The 27,302-nt window shown below is 31.6% G+C and overlaps 1 protein-coding gene across 1 annotated transcript in view; it reads left to right on the plus strand.

Moving 5' to 3' along the window:
- LOC118198482 (neprilysin-2-like) overlaps positions 1–27,302 on the plus strand; it is a 123,805-nt gene that overhangs the window by 21,979 nt on the left and 74,524 nt on the right. Inside the window, exons 2-8 of the mRNA XM_035370178.2 lie at positions 3,933–4,043; positions 7,186–7,293; positions 8,467–8,628; positions 13,254–13,343; positions 16,873–17,084; positions 20,302–20,487; positions 26,222–26,296. Coding sequence (XP_035226069.1) covers positions 3,933–4,043; positions 7,186–7,293; positions 8,467–8,628; positions 13,254–13,343; positions 16,873–17,084; positions 20,302–20,487; positions 26,222–26,296 — 944 coding nt within the window. The remainder of the gene's footprint in view (positions 1–3,932; positions 4,044–7,185; positions 7,294–8,466; positions 8,629–13,253; positions 13,344–16,872; positions 17,085–20,301; positions 20,488–26,221; positions 26,297–27,302) is intronic.

Here is a 27,302-nt window from a genome sequence, read left to right on the forward strand (position 1 = left end):
ACATCCCTTTGCACTGGTATAAACTCTTTGCTTGCTTTCCCTTAATCTTGTAATTTAAGTTCACATGTATATCGAAGATCATAAACATACATATTTGCTTACTAACGTTATGTGCATTTCGGTCTATATAAAATATTTCCTTTAAATAAACTCCTATTTATGCTGGTACCACAAACTACAATATATGTAAGATGATTCAGAAGACATGACAGAAAATATTAATATTTTTCTTATAGGTGATTATCCCGTTGTATTATTTAAAAACTCATTATCCAAAATGCAGAAACATTTTGAATATAATATTATTGACTGCAATTTTCAAAAATTATCACGATTTCCTTAGCCTATGTCACTGAAATTATAAGGGGCAGTTGTTTTTCTGATTAAATAGTTACAATCATCTGCTGCGCAATTTTAATTAAGAGGTCATTACAATTGCATTGTAATTTTTATTAGATTATATAATTACAGTTATACTGTTTATTCAATTAGATTTCACAATTAAAATGCAATTATAATTAAAATACATATGAGTAAATTGTATATGTAATTAAAAATTGTTACATTGTAATTGCAAGATAATTGCATAATATTATTCCAATTACTATGTGTTTTCAATTGCATTCTGTAATTACATTTGCAATTAAGATCATGATTTTCCTGGGCTACGTAACTGCTTTTATCAGAAACAATTGCTATCCTAATTACATTATTATAATTACTTACTGGAGTTACAATGACAGTCTAATTGTAATTAGATTATATGATTGCAGTTGCATTGAATATGAAATTGGATTTCACAAATATAGAGTAATTGTAATTTAAATGAAATTACGTAAATTGTAATTGTAATTAAAAAAACAGCTACTTTTTAACTATAACTACTTAGTAATTGCATAATTTTATTACAATTGCATACTACACTTAGAATTACAATTATCATCATAATTTCACTATGTTAAGTAATTCTAATTATCAGAGACAATTACTTTCCTAATTACGTAGTTATAATTACCAACTGCAATTGCAGTTAAAATTACGTTATAATTAGCTAATATTACCGTAGTTGTGATTAGATGCAATAAAATTTTTAATTGTAATTAGATTATATAATTATAATGTTTGTGATTATCATTGCATTGTAATTGTAAGACTTAAGAATTAAAATGCAATTACATACATTATTGTTGCATTTAAAAAGTACTTACTTTCTAATTGTAATTGCGAAGCTAATTACAATTGCAATATAATTGAAATCACATATTTCAAAATATTGTTTCAGTTTCTTGCAATTTTAATTTTAATTCCAATTACATTTTGCCAAACTACATCTAAAATTTGGAGAATAATTAGGCTGGAAAATGAAAATTCTCTTTACATTTATATATGAACATTTAAGTTTACTATAGCTGGTATAAGCACAGAACAGCTGGAAGTTTTGAACGAGCTATTTATTTCGAACTGTTATTCAAAACCTAACGATGAAACCCATTTGCCCCTAGCGAATAGATAGTTTCCTCTCCTCAATTACCTCCCGCAGAGAAAAATTATCACCTGTCAGTTTACATTAAGAGCAGTGAGGGGAGGGCATTCTGAGACAGGCCGTATATATGCTGCTTTGCCGTTTCGTGCCAAAATTTAGGTTTACGTATATATGCTGCCTTGCCGCCATGAGGGCCAAAATATTTGGACGCATATATGCTGCCTTGCCGCTATGAGAGCCATTATTTTCGAACGCATATATACGGCCTTGCCGCCTGGAGGGTTAAATGTGGCAGACATATTCGAGCTACTAATTCACTTATTAGCCCAAAAGTACGTTAGCTCGAATGGGCTATAGTCTAGAAATGTCATTTTGCATCCTCCACTATAAACGGTGAATCACTTTTCAAATTGCTGCCACCATATATTATCGCTCTGTATTTTCTTTAAAGAAATTAAATGATGAAGTATCTATGTTTGTATGTATGGGTACTCCTTGCATTGTGAAAAATCAACGACGGCTAGAGGCATTAAATGTTGAATAATGTTTGTTTTTCACCCGAACGTGTGCACTTGAAATCCAGAATTTTTAATTTTTAATTTTATATTTCATATTTTATAAAATTTTAGCGAATTTTTGATTAAAAAACTCAACGATTTGAAAACGAGCCGTGGCAACACTGTATGGAATGAAATATTTTTATCCCGAGACTGTCCGTCGGAAATTCTAAATATATGCTGTTTTTAATTATTTTGTGAATTTGTTCTTGAATTTTATGTGACATAAGTGCAAAGAACGTGTTATTTACTTAGTTACATAGTTAATAATAAAAAGACAAGAAGAAAAGATGCTTAATAATAAGACTAGCAGGAGAGAGTGCAACAGTAGACTGGTGGACTGCGAGTTACTAATTTATTATTTACTAAGTAAAGTTAGTTATTTACTAAGTAAACTTAACACGCAAAACGTTAATAATAAAAAGAGAAGAAGAAAATAGTGCTTAATAATAAGGCTAGCAGCAGAGAGTGCAACAGTAGACTGCTGGACTGCGAGTTACTAATTTATTATTAATAATAAATTAGTAACTCGCAGTATTCTAACACACAAAAGCTAACACACAAAATGTTAGTAGTAAAAAGAGAAGAAGAAAATGGTGCTTAATAATAGGGCTAGCAGGAGAGAGTGCAACAGTAGACTGGTGGACTGCGAGTTACTAATTTATTATTTACTAAGTAAAGTTAGTTATTTACTAAGTAAAGTTAACACGCAAAACGTTAATAATAAAAAGAGAAGAAGAAAATGGTGCTTAATAATAAGGCTAGCAGCAGAGAGTGCAACAGTAGACTGCTGGACTGCGAGTTACTAATTTATTATTTAACTAAGTAAAGTTAGCACACAAAACGTTAATAATAAAAAGAAAAGAAGAAAATGGTGCTTAATAATAAGGCTAGCAGGAGAGAGTGCAACAATAGACTGGTGGACTGCGAGCTCAGCGACAGCGTAAAAGAAACCTTAAATAAATCCTTTTTGGCAATCGTTAAAATCTGAACGCTTCAAACGAAATCAAAATACAGTTGTTTTATACACAGAGTGTTCAATGTAAAATTGAACCGTTCATAGAAACAGCAAGTGTTTAAGAAGCATACCCTATATTCTTATAAAAATATGCTAAGAAGGATAACTTCCTAGATGAATGTATGTTTTTATCATACTCCTAGTGACATTCTGAAACATTTCCTCAATTTGACTGAGGATGGTAATAGCAATGATCATTTTCAGTTCTGCTACGCTGTATGGACTCTTCATGAATCAATCTGTGACAGTAATATGGAAGTTGATGACATGGAGATGAATAAAAGAAATAGTTGCAGTCATAGCCAATTCAGCAATTTTATTTTTGAACAAACCAAGTCTTGACAAACACCTTCACAACTTAACGGGGGCAATATGCGCACATCTTTCTTGATCACAATTATGTTTTTCTATATCTTTATGACAACTAATTTCAATAGAGAATTGACCATTAGACAATAGCGTACTGGCAGAGGAGAAAAAAGAAACAGAGAGATAATGCAGCGTGTCTAAGTTAAAAACTCGATTCAGAGGGATTTAGGTTTGTTTTAATCTTCATTTTGATTGGTTAATTAAACTTCGATTTGCCAATTTGAAATTTTTATTAGTTTTATTAGTTTAGAAAATTTCTGCCTCACTAGCGGTATGCAAGAACCATATGAGAAGGATAAGTTTTGAAATGGCGCAGCTTGGAGTGAGTTATTATAACTATCTGCTAAGCAGAAACATGAAGTAAAATCAAATTAAAATACAGAGTTAAGGGACTACTGGAAACTAACAATTAATTTTTTTATCTTGCGTATATATATTGTTGCTATTATTTAAAATGCAAACCCTTTTATCATTGAATTCTAAAAAAGATTTAATATTTTCTTAGAATCTGGACCAGATATATGCACATTAGACGAAACAGTCCCAGTTAGAAATCTCGAATCGCTTAGCACTGACCTCTACAGCCCAAGTATCAAACCCGGTTGCTTCATGAAAGGTAACTTTGATTTTAATATAAGCTATTTTTGGTGATGGTTTTCTTGCAGGCAAAAGAATTTTCATTTCAAATTTTGTATTTTTAACAAGATTGGCTAATTGTAATAACATTTGAATTCTTGACAATTTTTTTACGTATGTAGTGACATTAGCTGATAAATAAAGATTATCAGGTAAATTATTGATTAATGCATGATAATTAAATGTGGGTCTTTCTACTTTACTGGAGGATTTGGAACGAAAAAGGAAAAAAAAAAAGGTTTGAAATCCAGAGGCTTTTAATAAGTTTAGAATTTGAGTATGTTGTTAAAATTTGTGGCATTGGAAAATAAGATGAAGCAATTACATCAACATCGTGGAGCGCAAAAATAAATTTATGTACCGTAACAAGTAATTATCAGATGATTTTTGTAAGAATGCGAAATTATGTTTTTTATCAGTACTTGTGAATCTTGAAACCATCGAAAATCATTTGCTAATTGGTTCCTGAAGGCAGAAAACCAATATATATTAATTAAACATAGAATAAGTAATTTAGTTTACTGCGACTTCCTATCCTACTATCAAAAGATAGGATACCATTTTTAGGCAGCGACGAGTGTCATTTATATATTATTCTAAACAAGGCTCAAATTTGGACGTGTCACTGAAGAAATACATAAAAAAATCAAGGAATGTGAGAGAAAAAATTTATTTGTAACAATTTTACAAAGTGCGATGGAAATGGGCAATGCCAAATGCCTGCAGCTGATGTTCTTTAAATGCCGAGGCCAGAAGTAAAGGAAAAAAAAAAAAAAAAGAATTGATTTTTTCCGAAAGATGTTCTCTAATGCTGTTTGCTGAAGATATTTATGTACGACGGATACCGCTGATTGAGAAGTATTAATTCGTAGATCGACAAAAGAAACAAGATAACGGTGTGATGAGTCTTAACTCCTTAATTCTGCCTGAGTCTGGCTTGAAGATTTTGACAACCATTATTTATGATGAACAGAGACCACTAAACCATTGCTAACTGATTATTTCCCATGTAACCTACAACAGCATGTGTTTATGATGGGAGCTCTTGCTCAGATTTAAAGTATGCCACTTCGACAGACAGTAAAGACAATACGCCATAGCAAACGCAGCAGAAAGTGCAGCTTTGCCTGGCGGTAAAGTCTCGTAAGTGAATATTGCTCAAAAAGAGAATCTCAGCTTCTCCGCTACCTATCGTATTTATAAGATTTAACACACAGTGACTTTTTTCTTTCAAATTTTAATATGATGGTTGTGTTAATCGATATTTGAGTAATTCAAGTTACAGCAACGATGATGATAGAAGAGAGACCAGGTGAAAATTCGATGAAACTTATGTTTATAAATTTCTTAATTGTAATTAAGTATTTAAATAATTGAAGTGCTAAGTACATTGAAATGAAAAGAAGCTATATAGTAAACCTAGTAAGTTATTTCATACATTTATCTGTTAAAAGTGTATTGGCTTACGACCTACTAAATGCCTTTTACGTAGTCATAAAATTACGTCCAGTTATTAGTAAGCTGGATTTTGTATGTAAGCAGGCAACATACATTTGTTCAGCTTCTTTGCATTTATATGTTACTTTCATTTTGCTATTTGGTCAAACGCGAAATAGCATAGTTTCAAATTTTTTTGCGTTCCATCCGTAACGCATTTCAATTACATAAAGTATTCTGTAACCTTTTAAATCTATCTCATATCAAATTTAACTCTGATAGCATATAATTATCATCAGTAAGAAGAAGTTAAAATGATAAATAATCTTTTTAGATTATAAATAGCATAGGAAAACTTACTTAAAGGACTTTGTTGGGTTTCCTTCATTGCTTACAACTCAAAAGCAGAAATACTAAAACGCTATATGCTATGAAATCATAATTTCATTAACCTCGTCGAAAAACCAATATAAAATATTGACTGCATGAAGTGCAATACAAAAGAAATATTTTACAAGGAGGTAAGTTTAGAATACAAATAGGAAATGACGTATTTAAATTTTAAAATATTACTTTTTAACACTTCCGATAAGGAGATTAATTTAGTACATTTTATTTTTTATTCAATAATCAATTGTAAACGATTTCCAACAAGACGCCTTTTTTTTTCTTTTTCAGACTCATTTGAGGAGTATATTCTACGAAGTATTTAATTAATATCTCGGCTGCTTAAAGTAGTACGAAGATTAGGATGGTCGAAATGGCTTCCCACGAAGCTTTGGAATCCGGGGTTATCCAGGAAGATTATTGTTATTATTATCCTTACGAGTATTAACTATTCGTACAACAATAATGTAATTTAATCGAAATTTTAATACATTATTTTTGATCATGCTGGAGCAAAGAATGTAATTTCATTTAAACATTTTTGGTTATTCTGAAGTTTAATCTTAAACCAGGAAGAACACCTATGAGGGTAGAAACAATGCGGTGTGTACATGAAAGAAAGATTGTCGGAACAAATTTGGTAAGACGTTCCTTCGGGAAGCAATAAAATAGGCTATTGTGGCCTTATTTAACCAATTGAGTACTGAATTATTTGAAGATTTTTATGCTTGTGGGACGAACATGTTACTGACATGAAACAGCTTTTTAATTAGAACACTGATTTACTTGATTCACATGATTCAAACTGATTTATATGATTTGAAATAGCATTTCAGTTACAACACTGATTTACTTGATTCACACAGATTCACACTGATTTACTTGATTTGAAACAGCATTTTAGTACCAACACTGATTACGGTGGACGAGTCAGACTCGTCCACGTAACTTCTCCCAAGTAAGCAGATAACGAGTCTCATTCGTCAAATGTACTCAAAGGGTTGATCAAGGTCCAAAGTCTTCATTCCTTGTCGAGGCTTGGGATAGAAGTTTGTTAATTTTTCTTAAGAAATACTGAAATTATGTAGAATACAACGCTAGGAAAGCAGGCATAAAGCAGAAAATATGTTTTTATAATCAATTTTATGATTTTCTTTAATTAACAAGTTTTAGGGGCTCACAAGCCTTACTTGAAATTTGGAGAACATAAAAATAGGGTTAAATTGTGTTTCTGTTATATGCTCATCCATAAATATTTTATTACATGACTGAAAAATATAAGAAATTATCTCTTTCAGGTACACGAAACGTTGCTGACATGTTAGTAGATGTAAAAGCTTTAGTGTCATCCTTCAAAAACTATTCAAACTGCGAAATGTGCTCGACAGTCGAATGCCACCAAGCAGGTGACATTAAAATGTTCTTGTCTAGTATTTTCTCAGTAAAAAAGAAATTTATTTGTTGATTTTATTTCAGCTCTTGCAAACGTTGTGTTATATTGTTTCACATATTCTAAATTTCAAACTGTATGAAGTTAACATGTTAACATATAATGTAAACAAAAACATATATAAAATAAAAGAATAAAGAAAGAAAAAATCTGAACGGATTTTTAAATTACATTTGTGTGTTATCTTTAACATTTTGTGTGTTACCTTTATTTCTTTTCCGACACACAGTTCCGCGCGCTGGAGACAAAAATTTTTTTTCTGTACAACGTTGCCATTGCTCGCTTCGAAATCCTTGAGTTTGTTAATCAAAAATTGGTTAAAGCTTTACAAAATATGAAATCGATAGATAATAAAAGAAATTCCAAATTTCGAATTTGGGCTTCCAGATGCCCGTAATCGCAGGAGGATTAGGTTATTCAAAATTTAATACCTCTATGTAGCATTGTTTTTTCACAATGCAAGAAACATACATACATTCATGCAGTTTCTTCATTAGTTAATTTCTTTAGATATAGTACAGGGCGATAATATTTGGTGGCAACAATCTGAAAAGTGAAACAACGCTCTTAGTGAATCAAGGCAAAATGCCAAAACGAAATTAATAGTTCTTCTGTGCAAATTCTCCCTTTGGACTAAAAATGACTTAAAAAGAATTAAAAGTAAATTCCACTGCAATTTCTATCATCATTTTACCATTATACAGAAATTTATATGTTATGGTTAAGCAAACACGTACAGCAATTTATTGCCACCCAAATACGATATGGCGTCTTTAGCAAGAAGTCAGACATTCAGGTGTTGGTACAGAGAGCTATTTCACTCAGAGGAATTATCCTAGGGAGATGTTTAATACAGAAGCTAATAGATAACGAATTTTCGCAATCCAGATTTCAACGGAATTGAGTTTCGCCACCATTGGTATCTATAATAGAAAACAACATCTGTTTACTTATGATAGAGAATATCTCTTCTTCACAATTATATAATATATTTTTGTTTAATAATTTTGCAGTACTATAAAGGTACTCTTCGATTTGATAACGCTAAAATGAAAAAATAATAATTATAAACGATAATTATTTTCAAATGAAATTATCTTTATGTAATCTGATTTTATTTGCCTTTCAGCCGCTGCCATCATACCCAGTTTAGATGAGACTGTGGACCCATGTAATGACTTCTATCAATTCGCCTGTGGTGGATGGCTGAAAAGACATAATGTATCTGAAGAGAGACCTTATGTTTCCGTCTACACTGAGCTTGAAGATGACATCCTCCTCCATCTCAACGGTAAGAAAATGGTTTCTTAAATCCGACAAGAGATTTTATTGCACATGTCATCAGTTGTTCGACCTAACGAGAGTGTTCAGGAGGTGAAATTTAAAACTCCTTGCAGAACCGAGAGTGATGCCAATGCCATTTCTACTTTATTTTAATTAATTTGCCGTAATAGTAAAATATGAAACACATCAATAATGCTACAAATTGAAATCCTTTTAGGAAAATGCTCTGTGTTGCGGTGGTTGTCCATAATAGGAATGGTGAGCAGTGTATGATATGTTAGCATTACTTTTAGAAAGAACACGAGGAACAAATAAAAAGATGAATTTATAGTACATCTGGGGCATGAATTAATCTTGTAATATTTCTAAGTGCTTTGTCTATGCTTGACTTCGTAGAAACCGAGTTGAACTAGGTAGCGATTTATCGCTGAGTCCAAGTGTGTAAATGAAAAAATCCAGAGAAGGGTTCAATTCACCCTTTATTATCTCATACTAAGAACACAGATGACCGCGCTTTCTATGCTTACAGAAAAGTCTCTATGTGGGCTTGAACTCAAGAAAATAAGAAACTAATCCTAATGCTAAGCTAAACTAAGACGAAGATACACTCGATAATTGAGTGTATCTTCGTCTTATTGAGTTTATCTTCGTCTTCGTTAGTTCATAACACAGTTGACCTTTAATTAAATTAACCAGCGAATATCATAGCTTTAAACAGCGAAGTAGCCTGACATCAAACACTAAGGACTAAAGACACTAAGGACTCCTAAGCTCTTCTGCTTTAGTGCGATACTGCTGTGTTGTTCTGGGTATCTATTGCGTAGAAATACTTCCCAGACATTCAAAGTCCTAAAGCAGGGTAAAAACCTGATTTTTTTCCCCTCTGAGGGGAAGATAGGATGAATACGAGAGCAGATGGTGCCTTATGTATGTATGCTCGAATGCTGACTGGAGCGGGTGAGAACATGGAGGTAGGAAAGGAAGGAGGGGCCAACCCGTGCTAAAAGTGACGCACTGCTTTGGAGCTTGGGTCACCAGATGGGGTGTTCTTTTTTACATTCAGAAGCTCACTTGACAAGATTCTGATAGTATTTCGACACACGACAGTTCCATAGAAATCGAAAAAGGGACACTTTCGCATGAAAGAAACATTCATAGTGTGATGGATAATAGCAATTTGTATAGTTTAGTGACATTTACGCAAAAATCACATCTTGGTTATTTTTCGATAACTAACAACAGCGATTTTGATTATGAATTTGTTTTATAAAATTGTAAGCTGTTGCACTACAAAAATATAGATTTTAAGAAAAATTTTATGCTTAAAGAATGAAAAATACCTTACGGTACATTTAAAATTGTATACGTCTTTCGATACCCTTGATAGAGTATTCGCTACTTTTATTTTATTTTCCAAACGTCAAAATGTTTTAAATAAAGCAAATTTTTTTCACATCCATATATTATTGTAACATGTACCTTTTAAAGTTTTTTAGAGGAGAGGCTTTACTGCTGCTCATTTTAAACCCATCGTTTTAATTTTATATATCTGAAAAATAATCACTTTGGGCTTACACGTTTTATAAATATAAAATTATGTATGTTAAAATATTTGTAATTAGGCACATAGGTCAGATTAAGTTTTTATTAAATAGAGTAACGCATGCAAGGGCTATCTGCCTAAAGAGAGAGATGCCATCGTGGAGGAATTTTGAAGAAAAACTGACCTTTGAGTGGGTATTAAAAATAATACTTATAATTTTTATTCAAATTATATTCATATATATATTTTATGTAAAACTTTCGGGTGTATGCTAAATTAGTGTAAATTACTTTACACGAAAAATATAGTGAATGCACAGAAATTAAAGATTTGCACATGCCGGAAATGAAAAATAGGAAATATGTATGGGTATTTATGCATGTGCTTGCAAAAAGCATGTAAATGTCTTTGGCAAAATACTTAAATATTCATTAAATTATTTATAAATGTATTTGAAATGAAGAATTTATTCACTTATAAACAACTGTGAAAGCACTGTGAAGAAATCTAATTATTAAATGTATCTAATTTATAATGATTATAAATGTTATCTAAATATATAATAACTTTAATATTGAATTGTAAACATAAATTGAAATCCTGTTGAGAAATACGTTATAAAACTATTTAAGCAAGAATTGTTCGTATTGGAAAGCAATCTGTTAAAAGGTATTGTAAAGCAAATGCTATGAGATGCGCACTTAAGAACGTAATAAAGAGTTTGGAATATGTATTGTTGAAATGAAGGGTAAAAAAAATCTGATAAGTATAATTAAAAGAATTATTCCCCTTACATTTTATAATAACTCAGTTACAAGTTTTAAATAATGCTTAAAAAAAACTTATTTTATTCCCTTTCAGAAATGTTCAGAGAAAGTCAAGTACTATTTAATACCTATTTAATTATTAGGAATTCATAATAATTCTCTAATTTAAAATGAATCGAATAGAGCATTAATTATAAATTGACTTACATTTTTCGATTTAAAAGATGCCTCAGAAGCCAAAAAATCATGTCATATTTAAGAAGGTATTTTAGGAAGAAACTCTATAAATAGAAAAGAAATAATGCATAATTTTAATATTAATAATACAATAAACTTAGATCTTAATTTTTGTACCTTAACCGAATAAAATCGAATTACCTTAATTTTTTTTCTAATGTAATTAACGAAAACTTGTGAAAATATTTCATTCAAATTAAACCATTCTGAGAAAAGTGTCCTATGAAAAGTATAGCATTTAATTTCGTTCAGAATGAAATGTTGTTTAAAAATATGTTGTTTTCACATACTTAGGACTCTGAAGTGTTGTAGAAAAAGAAAATATATACATTTATATGTATATTTACGACGTAATTACAAAATATTTACATCCGAACGCGTCAAATCCCATAGAACTCAATGGTAAATGACCCAATGTTTTGGTCACCACGTAGGGATCGCCGGTGCTTCAGAGCAGGGTACGGGAGAAACTTGTTTAGGGCGACTCCTTCTTACTTCCTACCTGCATGGGTGAGAAGAAATGCTGGTCGAGGAGCAAGGGACGTGGCCTAGTCAGAGTTATCCAATCGGCGTTGCTGTTTGTGAAATAGTAAAGTCAAATTTCGCTTTTTAATTTCTGTAATTGCTAAGTTCATTAGGCATATTGCCCATCAAAATAATCGAAAATTATGGGTGGTATGAGTAAAATGATGTAAAAATCACAGCATTAATTCCCGAGTAAAAGCAGGTGAAAATTCTGTAATCGTTTGCTGATGGTTGGTCGAAATGCTACGGCGTCAATATTTACGAAGAGAGGACGTAAACATCGTGTGTATGATCATGTTATTGTAAATTTAAAATAAGTATCAAGCTTGCCTGATTAAATATGAATCGCTTGGACGAATAAACAAATCTTCTAAGATGATTTCGTAATTCAGAATATGGGCAAAGTTTGCTGTTTTGTTCGTCGCGCCTTTCTGGAAGAAGTTCGAGTTGAGGTTATGTAAAAAGTCTTCCATATAGTCAATCTTGAGATTCCAGTGTAGATTTTCGTTTCTAATGAAGTTAGGAGCGTCTTTAGAAATTTATTCTGAAGAACTTGGAACTTGTGGATGTCTCCTTTGTTTGCACTTGTCCAAGTCGGAGCAGTATAAGTTATAATCGGTCTAATGATGGCTTCTGCTGAATTAAGCGAAACCTTCCTTTAAATACTTTTTCTGCCTCATTTACATGTAAGGCGCTATAAAAAAACTTATTCTGGTATCGAATAGTACGTGGGAAACGAAAATAGAGAGTAAATCCTGTTTAAAAATTAAACTGTTAGAAACTTAATATAACCTTTACAACCTCTCTTGTACAAGGGATTTGAAAAATTACACCGATTCAGGTTTTATTAAAATTTACACACATTTCCAGAATGGGATATACAAATTTTATTGGCGTAATTTAATGATATTCCAAACTGTATTAAAAGTAAGGTAAAATATTTAACCAATTGCGCTACGACTAAACTTTACGGTTGCGGTGCCGTGCGTTACAATATAACAAGCGGTAAAGTGTCTCATTTACGCCGCTCCGCGTCTGCGAGTGCAATTCAGAGCTGTAACTCGAGAAATAAACAATCTCGTTGTTAGGCGAATTGTGCACCACGTTATTTTCATTTTTTCGCGCGGTTTGAGACAAGGAATCTCGACGTGCGTGGCACGTCTTTTTAGCGCAAGTGGTTAATCTTCGATAAAAACAATAAAAAGGATACATTGCACTCAAACACTTGCAAAACTTCAGGTGCATTTAGAAAATTTAATAACCTTCGGTAAGGATTGTGGAAGCGTTTACAACGACGAGCACTTTAAGGCAATAAAATGATCGTATTCATCAGAGTTAAAAATACGACTTTCCAAAGGCTCTGTCTCACAGTGACATAACATTACCATCACACAATAAGATCAAATATGTAACAACATTTCTCATTAAATTCTACATGTTTATTCACTTCGTAGATATGAGTGCCTATACATGGTTATGCATGGTAAACATCTGAACATTCCTTGGAAAGAAAGCTTAATGAAATTTGTTTTAGTTACATATGTATTATTACTTTTTCAGGTATCTTAAGCAAGAATTTGACTGAGAAAGAACGTAACATCTCTCACATTCGTGTATTAAAAGAATTCTATGACTCCTGCATGGATACTGGTAATTTCTTTCTCGAATTTATTTTTCCTTACCTATATATATGTAAATTATGATGCAAAAAATCAACATTGACGTTTTGATGCTTTTACAGCAATTCATCAGCTTCTTCAAATTAAATATGTATCAAAACTATACATGATTTTTTTTATGAATTGAATTGCTTATTTAGTGATGCACGTCTTTCTCATCTAAATTTGAAACATCTGCGGTATAACTAAATTGTAAATCACTAGCTTACAGTGAATATTAAATGAAAATCACTTTTAAGATGTGAAAACAAAAGTTTCTGATAAATTAAGATCTTGTTGATTTACATTTTAATCCTTTATGCCAAATTGCTGTCCTCGCAAATGGCCCTCGAAGCCTGCACTTGTGGCCCTCTTAGATTTGCAAAAAAAAAATGTAAATAAAAATAATAATAAAATTTAAATTAACTTAAAATAATTTTAATTTTAGTTTTAAATTTTAAAATTAAGTTTGAAATTTAAATTAACTGCATGTACTACACTATAGCTGAAAACAGCAGAGTCTCTATATTAGTCATAGCAATCATGTACCACTTTATTTCCCAAAAATGGTATTTTATGAAATTTATTACCGGTTTCGAATAAACAAATTCCAGGCATCATTTTACTGCATATCTGGAGAGGGGTTTTTGTAACCAGTCAAAAACACTTTATAAGAAATTATGTGTATTATTGATTCTTCGCTTTTCTGTCAATCCAATAACTTTGCAGTTGTTTAAAATCCTTCTTATGTAATAAACGTTAGTAAAAGTCTCTTTTACATTATGCTCATTCCTCATAATGGAAAACCGGCTTCCAACTGGATCTTTGAATAGAAAGAAATGCTGTGATATCCTTCACTTAGGTAGCGCAGAATCTGTATATGATTATGATATTAATATCAGTTAGTACCATTAGAGAAATATCTAATGGAACTCGTAGCTAGTAAAATTAATAAAAAAACGAAATCTTTCCACAATATTTCTTTGGCAAGTATTGCTGTTGCTCGAAATATAAGATCTTTAACTTATCTTCTACACGTTTTTGTGGATCACGAATTCTCGGAAATCTCTCCTTCGGCAAAGCATAAAATCTTTGATTTGTATTTCATATTTAATCAGTCTGTTATTGATTATGAAACTCCGCACTCTGCTGTTGTTCAGACTGTTGCCTTTGGCGAAGGTTAATGCTCTTCATTTATTTGTAAGATTTGCTTAGCCAGCAGCATGTATACCATACTATAGAACATCTGACAATCCTCCATAATGTTGAATTTGGTTTTACTTTGGTAGACGGTTGCACGGATTTTTGACGATTTACGTTGGCGCAATTGTTGGCGCGATTTTTACAATTATCAGCCATCTTGAAAAACGCTGTTTCTACGCATAGTAAAGTATTCGAAATAAAAAAAAAAATAAATAAATATCGTTAAAAGTAATGGATTAATTTTTTGTTGAAAATGTTGTTTTTTAAGATGGCAGGCAAGTGTAAATAAATACATTTACTATGAGTATAAAATACTAAAGTAAGGCTATTATTATTTTCATATATCGAAAAAAAAGAATAAAAACACCGCTATAAAAACATTGTGCCAACGTTTAATTACATTAAAATATTACTGATATTGAATATCGAATTAAAAACCATCCTACCAACATTTAAAAGAATTAGAATATTATTAAATTCAAATACTTTAAAATACATTATATAAAATATAATTAACATTAAAACATATGTGACAATAATTATCTCAGCAATTTTTGAAAATAGTGTATTAATTTTTTTAACAAAAATTGAAGTATACAATTATAAAATAAAAGAAAAATATGTACTTACATTTTTTGAGTAACTCAACCTCTTGTTTATTGATAAGTACCGCAAAAAAACCGAAATCATAATTGAATTGGCTCTTTTAACCATCTTCATCTGTTATCCACATATCTCTCACTTCATTGAAGAAACAATTAGCGCGGTTTCCTAAAAAATTTTAAATAAATTTCCTCTGACGCTATTAACAATTTCTAAATAAATCTTTGATTAGGAAAGACAGGTTGGCCAAAATAAGGTCTCAAAGGGCAATTTTTTTATTCCAATACCAATAATTCTTGGTAATTACCAATAACAACATTCATCTTCGAAACGAAGATATTCTGAATTTCGATTCATTTGAAATCTGACGAATTCGAAGAGATGAATAATAAAATTTTAAAATGGCGCGGTAATGCACAAATATTCAGTAACCAATCAGGGAGCTAATTACATCACGCATAGAATTAAAATTATTTAAATAATCATTCATAATAAAATCATTTTTAAAACAAATGCAAAATTAAATTGTATTTTAATATTTAACAGCCATAAATAATGTTTAAAACATTAGATTAAATTTATAGATATTAATAAAACCAATTACTTTTTAAGTAAGGTGACGTCATTGATTACATCATCAACAGCATAAAATTATATAAAATATTATAAACAACAAAATTTTTATTTCAAATAAAAATGTAAAATTAAATTGAGTTTTAATATTTAGAAGCCATAAATAATATTTAAAACACGGAAGTTATGCATAATAAAACGCATTATTTTTTTAATAAAATGACAACAAAGTATCGGTTACCATAAATAACTTATCTAGCAATGGGTTTACCATAAGTTGTATTACTCGCCAAAAGAAAACTCGCCAAACAATCGCCAAAATCCGTGCAACCGTCTACCAAAGTAGCACCTTGAATTTAATTACATTAAAATCAAAATTATGTCGAATGTATCGCGTTTCATGTATTATGGGAGATTATGTTGCTTATTTCGTCCTTTTTACAACATTTTGAGACATTATCAAAATTTGATAGTAAATCTTAGTTATATAAATTTAGTTTAGTTTTAGTTTAATTTTAATAATTTTTAGTTTATATAACAATAATAAAAAATACAAAAACGATTGAAATAGGTATAAAAAACACTGTAATTTTAAGCTTTTTTTTTACACTCCAAATATTGAAAAATATCATGTAACACTAAAAATATTAAAAAAAACTAAAACCAAAAACAAATTTTAAATATTTTTTTATCCAAGGAAAAAATACATGCTTTGGACATGTGCTACTTCAGTCTGTTTCTGATTAGCAGAATTAGCAATGTAAAATAAAAAAAATGCATTCTATGAATAAAACAGCTATTTTTTTGATAGTATATAAATACAATCAATTTAATTTAAAATACATTTAATTTGCACTCATACAACTGAAAACTTCTATGAACATTTTAGAGGTTTGTTGCTATTAACAAAAAAAGGTTTCGAATGCAGTACGTTACAAAAATGGTGCATAACCACTTTTTTACGTTTTGAAATATTTGACTGCTTCTAGGTTTTTAAGAATTTGTAAATAATTAATGGCAAATCCTTTGAGATGGTAAACCGTAATATGACGATTTCAAATTGAACTTCCGTATTATTATATTTTTATTATCCCTTATCCACCCAATGTCTGAACTCACATAGTACTTTTTTCTGGGATCAGAAAGTATCCACAACGCAGGAAAGGGACCTCTGAAGGAGGTTGTGAATGAACTTGGTGGCTGGCCAATGATTGAAGGAGAAAACTGGGATAACGCGTCCTTTGACTGGATGGAAACTCTCATTAAACTGCGCAAAATGGGTTTCAGTCATAATATGTTTATGAACTTGAGTGTGATACTGCACCCAAGTAACAGATCGGTTTACATCATAAGAGTGAGTATACATGGCTTTATATATTACTTGTACAACTTAGCAATAGCTGTTGCTGAAACATTTGGTTGGGGCTAACTAGCGCTAAGAAAATTTGAATCAGTTTTTGATAAAAAGGATTCAGTAATATTGAGTATAAACTAGAAATCGGATAAAAACCGTTCATAAAACTATATATGAAGCATATTTGAATGCTTTAAATTACAAAAATGATTTACATTGTACAAAGCAAAATTACTTATGTTTTCAACAATTTTTTATATAACTATTTGTTTCCTCGGTAGTATAACGTGTATTCCAAAGACATTGAGCAAATAAGTGGTTCCATTATTCACAAATAAATTGATATAAAGTAAGAAATGAATCACATGAGTTAAGGCTTCAGTTTGCAGAAAACTTTCACAAAATGATTTTACAAACATTTTAACAGAAAAAGTTTATAAGGACACTACAAAATATACTGCTAAAACAAATGTTTTCTTAGCATAGTGCATCAAATGCAGAACCATTCATACACTAATAATCAAAATGAACTAATATATCATTACTATATAAAGTCCTTAGAAGCTTCCTTCTATTTGAAACCTGATTCACTACTTTTAATGTGTTGTATATATGGACTTGTGGATTCTGGAAAATTTAGCTGAGGCTTTTTAACTTGAATCGAAAATCCAAATAATGGGTCTTACTGACATCCAAATTCCTGAAATCCAAATTATGGTTCTTACTGACATGAAATTTGGCCATCCCTGCTATACAGTCGCGGATGAAAAAAGTCTGTAATTACAATTATCACGCAGAAAAGTGCTAATTTTCCTTAGGGCAACTATCTATCATGTTTTTCAGCACCATCATACATTCTTTTTCATAAAACAGGATTGTCTTGATTCCTATTTGTGGCTCATTCACAATCATTTTCTCTCAGAAAACTACTGATACACCTAATTTCTCAGTTATACATGTATCCTCGAACTTGAGATAAAACTTTACAACTTCATAGTATGGTGGTGGGTACTTAATGATTAGCGTCAAGTGCCTTTTCTCCAGTTTAAAATTTTGTTAACGTCTACCCTTTTCATAATTCAATTTTTGCTTACCACGAATTTATCATAACTTTCGACTGTCTTGTCAACCAACCTTTAAATATATTTTATCTTAAAACATTTTCGAGCCGAAAACAGGTTATATATATGTTTCTAAACATTTTATAGTTATTGAATAAAAAGAGAATATCAATAGGCATAATTTATTTCCTTCTTGAGAATAACTAAGGAAATTCCTGTAGATTGATGTTTTACTGTCTTTATCGTAGTCCACCAGCGGCGGAGTAAACTGGAAACCCACTAGCTAGTTTATCATTTTCCCTTACTACAAAGACTTGAACGCCAAACACTAATCGATTATCGCTCAGATTGGGATCACGTGATGCTCCAGAATCAGAACTTTTGTCTGACTGCTTGTCTTTACTTGGGACAGAGGTCCAGCCGAGACATTTTCAGTGAGGTTGGGAAAAATCCCACCTAACCGCAACATCGTTTCCGTAGCTAGGCGGTACTTTGCTTCAGGCAGGGCTTTTTTTTTCTAGGAACCCTCTCGTTTAAACCAGTGCTACCAGAACCTCGTTTCTTAGAAAAGTCCCGTCCAGCAGGGATTGTAACCAAGTGTGATAACCTCTTAAGTTGCCGCTTCCTTTGGCCAGTTCGTCCTTTGCTGTTTAGCTGAGTATATACTGTCTGTATACGAGAAGAACAGCGCCCACCACAGTGACTGGCGGGTGGGGCCTTAGCAACAGGGCTAGTACATTTCAAATGGGGGGTGAACCAAGGTTTGCCAATTCATCTTTAAATGGGCCAAGATGGCAAAGTGAAAAGTAAATCTTCAAGACACCCCTATGGAAAATGGGTTAAGACTCGTTTCTATGGCAACAGACAACTGCAGACTAACTGGCGAGAGCTTTTCTTATGATGATAGACAGACTGTTGTATTTCACTCAGCTAAACAGTGGCTTCAAAAAAAAAAAAAAAAAGGGTTCAACAACTCTTTTTGGCTTTCTTCGTCCTCTCTTTCGCTCGTAGAAATCGGGGTATTTTTGGTCATTACCCCTAACTTTTCAATTCCTCTATTCGCTATTACTTGACACTTAATGTTCACCCACCACCTCTTCTTCTTCTCTGTCTCTTCTCTTCTCTGTCTGGCAACCGGACTAGGGGATTTATTTGTCGCTGTCTTCTCGTTCTTTTCTAATACAATAACGCGCTCAGTCAGAGCCACTTTTCCAGGCCCAGGGAAATTATTCTTTTTCCTAAAAAGGAAATTGCATCTATTTCATGAAGTTTCCATATTCAATGCCTAAGAATCAATTTCTACAAGTTCAAAAAAGAAAGAATTATTTCGAAATCTCCCTTCTTTCTGGAATGTTCTCTAAATTTTTTGCTTCAAATTAAATTCAAGTATAATAGAATTGTAAGTAAATAATACAATTGTGATTTCCTTTTACAGTTTATGTAAGCATTCAGAAACCAGTTCTTTCAATTAAAATTTTTAAATGAATATGAAATTATTAATTTAACTTATAATTAGAAAATGACATACAATTATGTTAAAGTTGTTGAAGCCATAAATGTATGTTGTTTAAGTCATATAGTTGTTGAAGTCATAAATATGTTCCCTAATACTTTTAAATACAATTTACTTAACTTTGCTTCTTTGAGAAGTGGATCCAAGTACCGCTACCGCTGCGGACTTTTTTAAAATTGTATTTTTAACAAGGGGTTTCTACCAATGTTAAAATGCTTTGGTGTAGCTCACAAAATTAAACAAAATGATGCAAACTTGTTAACTAATAATGTCTGAAAACCTTTCGTAGAGAAAATAATATTTTTCTCTACGAAAATGAAAAAAGAACAAAAAGTTATCATGTCTGAAAACATTCACGTTCAGAAAATGTTAGAAATGCTACAACAAGACACGCCAAAATGAACTACGTGGTATAGAAGCCAAAGATTAGGAACAGGAATTGGTGCAGTATAAGTACATGTGCAGTATTTTAGCTTCTCTGGTTAAACGGAATTCTTATTTCAGTTGTAAAACACCAGCTCTTTTGCAAACTTGTGTTTCCTTCAATATAAAGTTAATACCTTTTTCCCAATGAAAAACAGTGCTACTAAAAGTTTCTACTCTTTTCTAGATCATCTAAACTAACTTTGTTTTCTTTTTTAAGTTGGACCATCCGACATTAGGAATAGAGCGAGACTATTTGATAAATAAAGAAAATTATCATTACAAGAAAATAATAGAGAGAGCGGCTTATATGTTGAGTTCCTCTCGCATGCCTATTTTTGTTTTCAGTTCCGCCGTTTCGGAAAGTATAACTGAACTTGTCAATTTCGAGACGAAGCTCGCAGAAGTAAGTATAGATTTCTCATTTTATTCTTAAACTATTTGTTTTTATGAAACTATTTCTCTTTCTCTTTATCTATTTATAATATGTTATTAGTCCAAAGGGATTTCAGTTCCGAAGGACTATTGCTTTCGTTTTGGCATTTTGCGTCGGACTCATAAACGTCGGTTCACTTTTCAAACTGTTCCCACAAAATGTTAGAGTCCTGCATTATATTTGAAGAAATTAAATAACGAAAAATCTGCATAAATGATTGTCTATTTCTCGCATTGTGATAAAACAATGGTACATAGAGCCATCGAATTTTGAATGACGAAATCCTACTGCGAATATGGGCATCTGAAATCCCAAATATGGAATTTGTTTTATTATAGATTTTATATTTTGTAAAACTTTAACGAATTTTTGATTTACAAACTCAATGCTTTAAAAGCGAGAAATGGCAACGTTATATATAAAAAAAAATACTTTTATCTCCAGCTCGCGAGACTGTGTATATCGGAAATTCTAAAGATATGTTTAATTTAACATTATTTTGCGATATTGCTCTTGAACTGAATTTTATGGTTTAAGTGCAAAGAACATGATATTTAATAAATAAAGGTAACACTCAAAACGTTAAAAAAACGCCCCTTTGGACGTAATTTAAAATCTGAAAAATTTCAGATTTTTTTTTTAATTATTTGGTTTGAAACCATTTCTTTCATTCTGACTTTTTTTTCATGCAGGATGTTACAGTGTTTATAAATATTTAACAATGGAATGTTAAATTGTTGTTAAATAATTAACAATGAATTTTAACAATGAATTTAAATTCATTGTTAAATTCATTTTTAATTGAATTTAAATTTATTGTTAAAGATTTAACAATGAATTTTAACACTCAAAATACGACTACCATCACTTCTAGATTTGCTTTTGAGAGCTACGCCTTTATTTTGGGGGTCAGGCTGCAGAAGGTTTACAGTTGTTACTAATATAATGCGATATATGTATGCACACATTTGTAAACCTTCATTTAATCATGAAACGAGAAAAAACATATTATACAGCTGTTCAATCTAAGGCAACGATTCCCGGGTTTTTCTGTTTGCTTAATTCTTATTAAGATTTTGTAGTTACAGAGTATCCATAACTTCCTTCCCCAGAATTCTCTTAGCTCTCCAGTGTGGATTCAAATGATTATAGTGATTACAAACGTCTATAACTATTAAATTGGAAAGAATTTATCGATCAGAATTGCACAGGTTCAAAAGAGGTGTAAAACAGGTTCAAAAATCTTTCTTTACATAAATGTTCTATGTGACTCCCCTGGTCACACGGCCAACATCTAAGCGGTAGTCCATTTAACGCCATACATTCTGAAGCATATCCGGAGTCAACAACGCAAGCGCATTATAAATGCGCATTTTGAGTTCTGGAAGGATTTTTGGCAAAGGGAGCACATACACAAGGTCTTTCACATAACCCCACAGACATCGCAGACATCACATAACATCGCAGGGGATGGAATTACGTACTGTTTCATTTTCGGCCTCTTTAAACTAATTCAGCTGGTGATTACAGATATGCTTCAGAAAGTATGACGTGAAACGCAGCACTGCTTAGATGTTGTCCGTGTTACCAAAGGGAGTCACATAGAACATTTATAAAGTAGTATGTAAACAAAACTTTGAAATATTTTTACATTCTGTGCAATTATTATTGAAAAAGCCATTTGCAAGCGCTATATTCATTTTCAATCCATCTTTGTTTTAAACCGAAACATAACATTATCTATGTACCATAATTAATTTAAATATCAACATTTGTATGAAGGAAAATGTAAAGTGAGTGAATTGTGAAGAATAATCAAACGTTTTCTGATATGTAAATTAACGCGATATGACGGCGAATCAAGCGTTTTCCGCAAAGTGAAGATCTGGGGCTGGGAATTTCTGTAATGTAATGTTTGATCCAGAATGTAAGGGCTCAAATCGGTTTGTTATGGCTCGGAAGTATCATTTGGAAGAATCTGTGATGTAATGAATCATAGGCCATTTAAGATGCCCGTACAATAATGGAAGCGGTGAGGTGTGAGACAATTTCAAGACGGTCTCTACGGTTTGGAAGCAATTGCAGAACACTAGAACTAGTGTAAGAAGACCTGAACAATGTTGTAAAGGAATAAAAACTACTTCTGAAGATCGCTATCTGGCAATGACTGCCCTTTCTTACCAGGAATTCTGCTGCTCGGCAGTTAAATTCAACAATCGCAGTCGCAACTGGAGCTGTTGTGGCAAAGCAAACTGTACACAGAAGACTAAATGAAAAAGGTCTGTATGCCACAAAACCAAGGGCATGTGATTCACTGTCTTCACAACAAAAGGGAAATCAATTTAATTGGTTCAAAGAAACATCAGAACTGGAATGAACAACAATGGTCCTATGTTCTCCTTACTGATGAGTCGAGATTTAGTTTAACATCTGGTTCTAAACATGTTTACATCTGGAGAGAGTCAAGACCAAAAAATCTTCCTTCGAACATTATGGAAAATGATGGTCTCGCTAATGCAGGTCTGATGGCATCATGGAGGTAAGAAAGGGAGAAAGGGCAAGCCCGGCACTAAGAGTGAAGCACTGCCTTGAAGATTCGGTCTCCAAATGGGGTGTTTTTTTTTTACATTCAGAAGCTCCCTTGACAGCGCTTCGATAGTAGTATTTCGACACACGACAGTTTTATACAAATGGAAAAACGGGACATTTCCGCATAAAAGAAACATTCATTGTGTGATGGATAATAGCAATTGGTATAGTTTAGTGACATTTACACAATCACTTCTTGGTTATTTTTCCATAACTAACAACAGCGATTTTGATTATGAATTTGGTTTATAAAATTCTAAGCTGTTGAACAACAAAAATATAGATTTTAGCGCTAATGTTATGCTTAAAGCATGAAAAATACCTTACGGTACCTTTAAAATTGTATACGTCTTTCGATACCCTTGATAGAATATTTGCTACTTTTATTTTATGTTCCAACCGCCAAAATGTTTTAAGCAAAATATTTTTTTGTCGTCCACATATTATTGTTAAATGTACTTTTTAAAAATTTTAGAGGAGAGGCTTTATAGTTTCTCATTTTAAACTCATCATTTTATTTTTATATAACTGCAAAATAATCACTTTGCGTTTACACTTTTTACTCATTTGGGTTAATTAAAAAATAAAATTACCACCAAATGCTGCAATCTTTGTCAAAATTAACAAATATACACACAGATATGCCAATAAGTTAACTTTTCCTTGATTTGTAACCACACATTTGTGTAAAATTATGTATAGTTTTACACAAATGTGTAAAACGGAAAAACGGAAGACGAATTCGGCGGAAGTACCATGATGATGTGAACGTGCCACATCATCAAGGCAGCTTATTAAGAATTTGAACATAAGGTAATCGATGGAGGTGAAAACATTTGTGTATCCTGCCAAAGGAGGTCCGATCATGAATGGTCCTCTTATTGATTCCAGATTCTTAAATGTTTTCCAAGCAAGTCTTTTAATTAAGGGTAAGAAATCTGATAAGTATAATTAAAAGAATATTATAGTCCCTTATATTTTGTAATAACTCAGTTTATAGTCCCTTAAATTTTGTAATAACTCAGTTACAAGTTTTAAATATTTTTTTTAAAAAATCTTTGATCTTAATATTTTTAATCCTTAACCGAATAAAATCGAATTACTTTAAATTTTTTTTCTAATGTAATTAGTAAAAACTTGTGAAAATATTTCATTCAAATTAAACCGTTCTGAACAAATCGCTCTGTGAAAAGTATAGCATTTAATTGCGTTCAGAATGAAATGTTGCTTAAATATGTATTCTTTTCATATACTTAGGACTCTGAAATATTGTAGAAAAAGGAAATATGTGCATTTACGACGTAATTACAAAATATTTACATCCGATCGTGTCAAAACCCACTGAACGTAATGGTAAATCACCCAAAGTTTTGGTCTCCATGAAGGGATTGCCAGTGCTTCAAAGCAGCGTATTGAGGAAAACCGGTTACGGCCGCTTCTTCTTACTTCCTACATCCAATGGATGGTTTGGGTGGGGAGTGACAGTAGCCATTGGTGGTGAGTTCCTATACGTTTTCAACAGCGGATCTGTGACCATCCGCAGATATCTGGGTGAGGTCTTAGAACCTTACGTAAGATTTTTCGAACGTGCCATGCGGATCTTCTTATTTATAGACGATAATGTTAGTCCATATCGAACTAATCTTGTTGATGAGTTCCTTGACAGTGAAGACACTAAGCGAATACTGTATTTAGCAAAATCTGCTGATGTTACCTCCATGGAGAACTTATGAGCTAGCTTAGACAAGAAGTTGTGAAGGACTTTAGGAGGAGGCATCATGCTCCTAAGAAGTTAAATGCATTTAAGATGAAATTTCTGGAGAGGGGAACTTAATTACTCAAAGTGTGATTAACAAAGTTATTTCCAACAAGTAAGAGACTATAGCCAATGTTATTGCCAGCATTGTAAGAGACTTTAGGAACTTTAGGAGGAGGCATCATCCTCCTAAGAAGTTAAATGCCCTTAAGATGAAATTTCTGGAAGAGTGGAACTTAATTACTCAAACTGTGGCTAACGTTGTCATATATGTGTTGTCATATATGTGTACCGATTAGGAGGAGATCGCATTTTATATTAAATTTACAATCCTTAATTTTTCTGAGTTATACCTTTTTTTTTCTGAACTCTCTTCATAACATATTATTACCATTTAAATTGTTTCATGCTACAGTCTTAATCATATGCAGTGCTCTTAAATTTTTCCTCTTGTATTTATTGTTATGATGTCATGCATCATAAAAATAAAATTATACTTCACAGTTTCTGAGAAATCTACGATTTCTGCTTAAATACGTGTTAGATAATTTTGTACACTACTCGAAAATGCTGAAAAGGCTCAAAAAGGTCTCCGAAAGCAGAGCTGGTTACATATGTTTCGAAAGCAAGAAACCAGTCTATGAAAAGTAGTAAGAATATTATTGAGTAGCAGCAAAGGAATTATATTTGAAGCTCACTTTGATGTTTAATAGAATGTGGGACATAATCTGATGAAGACACTGCACTGATGTGTGGGATTATTCCTCACAGTCAGGAAATCTAATTATTTTTGATTAAGCGAAATAAAATGCTAAAGCAAAATCTAGTGATGCGTTAAGTATAATGACTTAAGAGACTCCATTAATAACTTTATCTGATTGTACAGTGTATATTTCATGCAGCTTCAACAGATACGTATGATTTTACCTGAAAGTAGGTATTTAGAATAATCTAGTGATGTGTTAAGCATAATGACTTTAGAGAATCACAATAAAAACTTTATCTGATTGTAGTGTATATTTAATGCAGCTTCAACAGATGCGTATGACTTTATCTGTATTCAGAATAAGTAAAAAAAAAAGTACAAAAACTGAAAGTTCTTTTTTTTTGGGGGGGGAGGAAGAAGCATTTGAAAACGTTAATATGAATAGAATTTGAAATTCAGTAATCGTGAGATTGACATTCTTACGATATATAGCAAATTTTTTTCATCAGAGTTCATGGGTTTGCTTTTATTAAATATATCTATGTTAAAACTTAGTTGATGCTTTTTTGTATTGCCTACTCATATTTAGTAATTATTTAAATGAAATGATGTCTATTTTTTAGAACTGATTAATATGTTTATTTTTTCCACAGTTCTCTGTGCCGCTTGAGGAATATTACCTATGGAATCTCTATACCGTTGAGCAACTCAAGCAAGAAGTGCCCAAGGTATTTATTATTCTGTAACTATCTAAAGTAGAATCATAGTCAAAATAATGTACTATATCAATGTTCATTATAGCTAAGCATGCCAAAAGATGAACTACTTTCTAAAAATTATTTTAAGTTTCAAGCGGAAATTTTTGTGAAAAAATAAACTAAAATTATTTTGAGTTTCAAACGGAAATTTTTGTGAAAAAATAAACTAAAATTATACCAATTGCAGTGGCTTTTTTAAATGATTATTGTGATAATCAACATAAAACTGACGCAAATGTCTTTTATGCCACATTTAAAAAAATATTTTTGATTTTTATTTTTTAAACTTTGTAGATGATTTAAATTTGTATAAAAAGTGCTTTCTTAGTTTTACTTATGTGCACTTAAATGATTTCTTCCACGAAGCGTGAAGTTATAGATAAAAATCTTTAACTTCAAGACTGCAATTAATTCTATATTCTACATAAAACCATAAAGTATCATTATTATTATAGATATTGCTTATTTTAATATCTTATTCGAATTTAAAGTTAAATCTTGTTTGTAATTCATGCGTATTCTACTTTTGCATATTATGGATTTTCTGCTTAATGCTGTAAAAATTTAGAATGATGCTAGCTTACTATTTCGAAAATTTGTTTTACTTGTTAAGTCTAGTAATGTCTGTCAAGAAAAACCAGGTGTACCTTAAAAAGCGGTTTTTTTCAGTTAATTAAGATTCTTGCATGACACTGTCAAGCTAGGAATCACATCCTGGCCAATGACTATACACTGGTTAATTAACTCTGGTTAACACTGGTTACCACTAAACCTTCGTCTTTAAACGGTTCTCAGAATTAGCATTTTTTTGTCTCATCTAACCAAGGCTAGACAATAGAGGATAAAAAGCAGTTAATATACAGTTTCCTTAGAAAACGTAGCTTGGTTTATTGAAGATCAGGGTTTGCATAAGATAAGCTCCCATTTAATAATAAGAGGGATGCGATGCATGAGACTTATGTGCATGAGTCACTTG

The sequence above is a fragment of the Stegodyphus dumicola genome, chromosome 11, assembly GCF_044657685.1.
Source record: "Stegodyphus dumicola isolate Sdum_Otavi_A_Nest chromosome 11, ASM4465768v1".
Lineage (NCBI taxonomy): Eukaryota > Metazoa > Arthropoda > Arachnida > Araneae > Eresidae > Stegodyphus > Stegodyphus dumicola.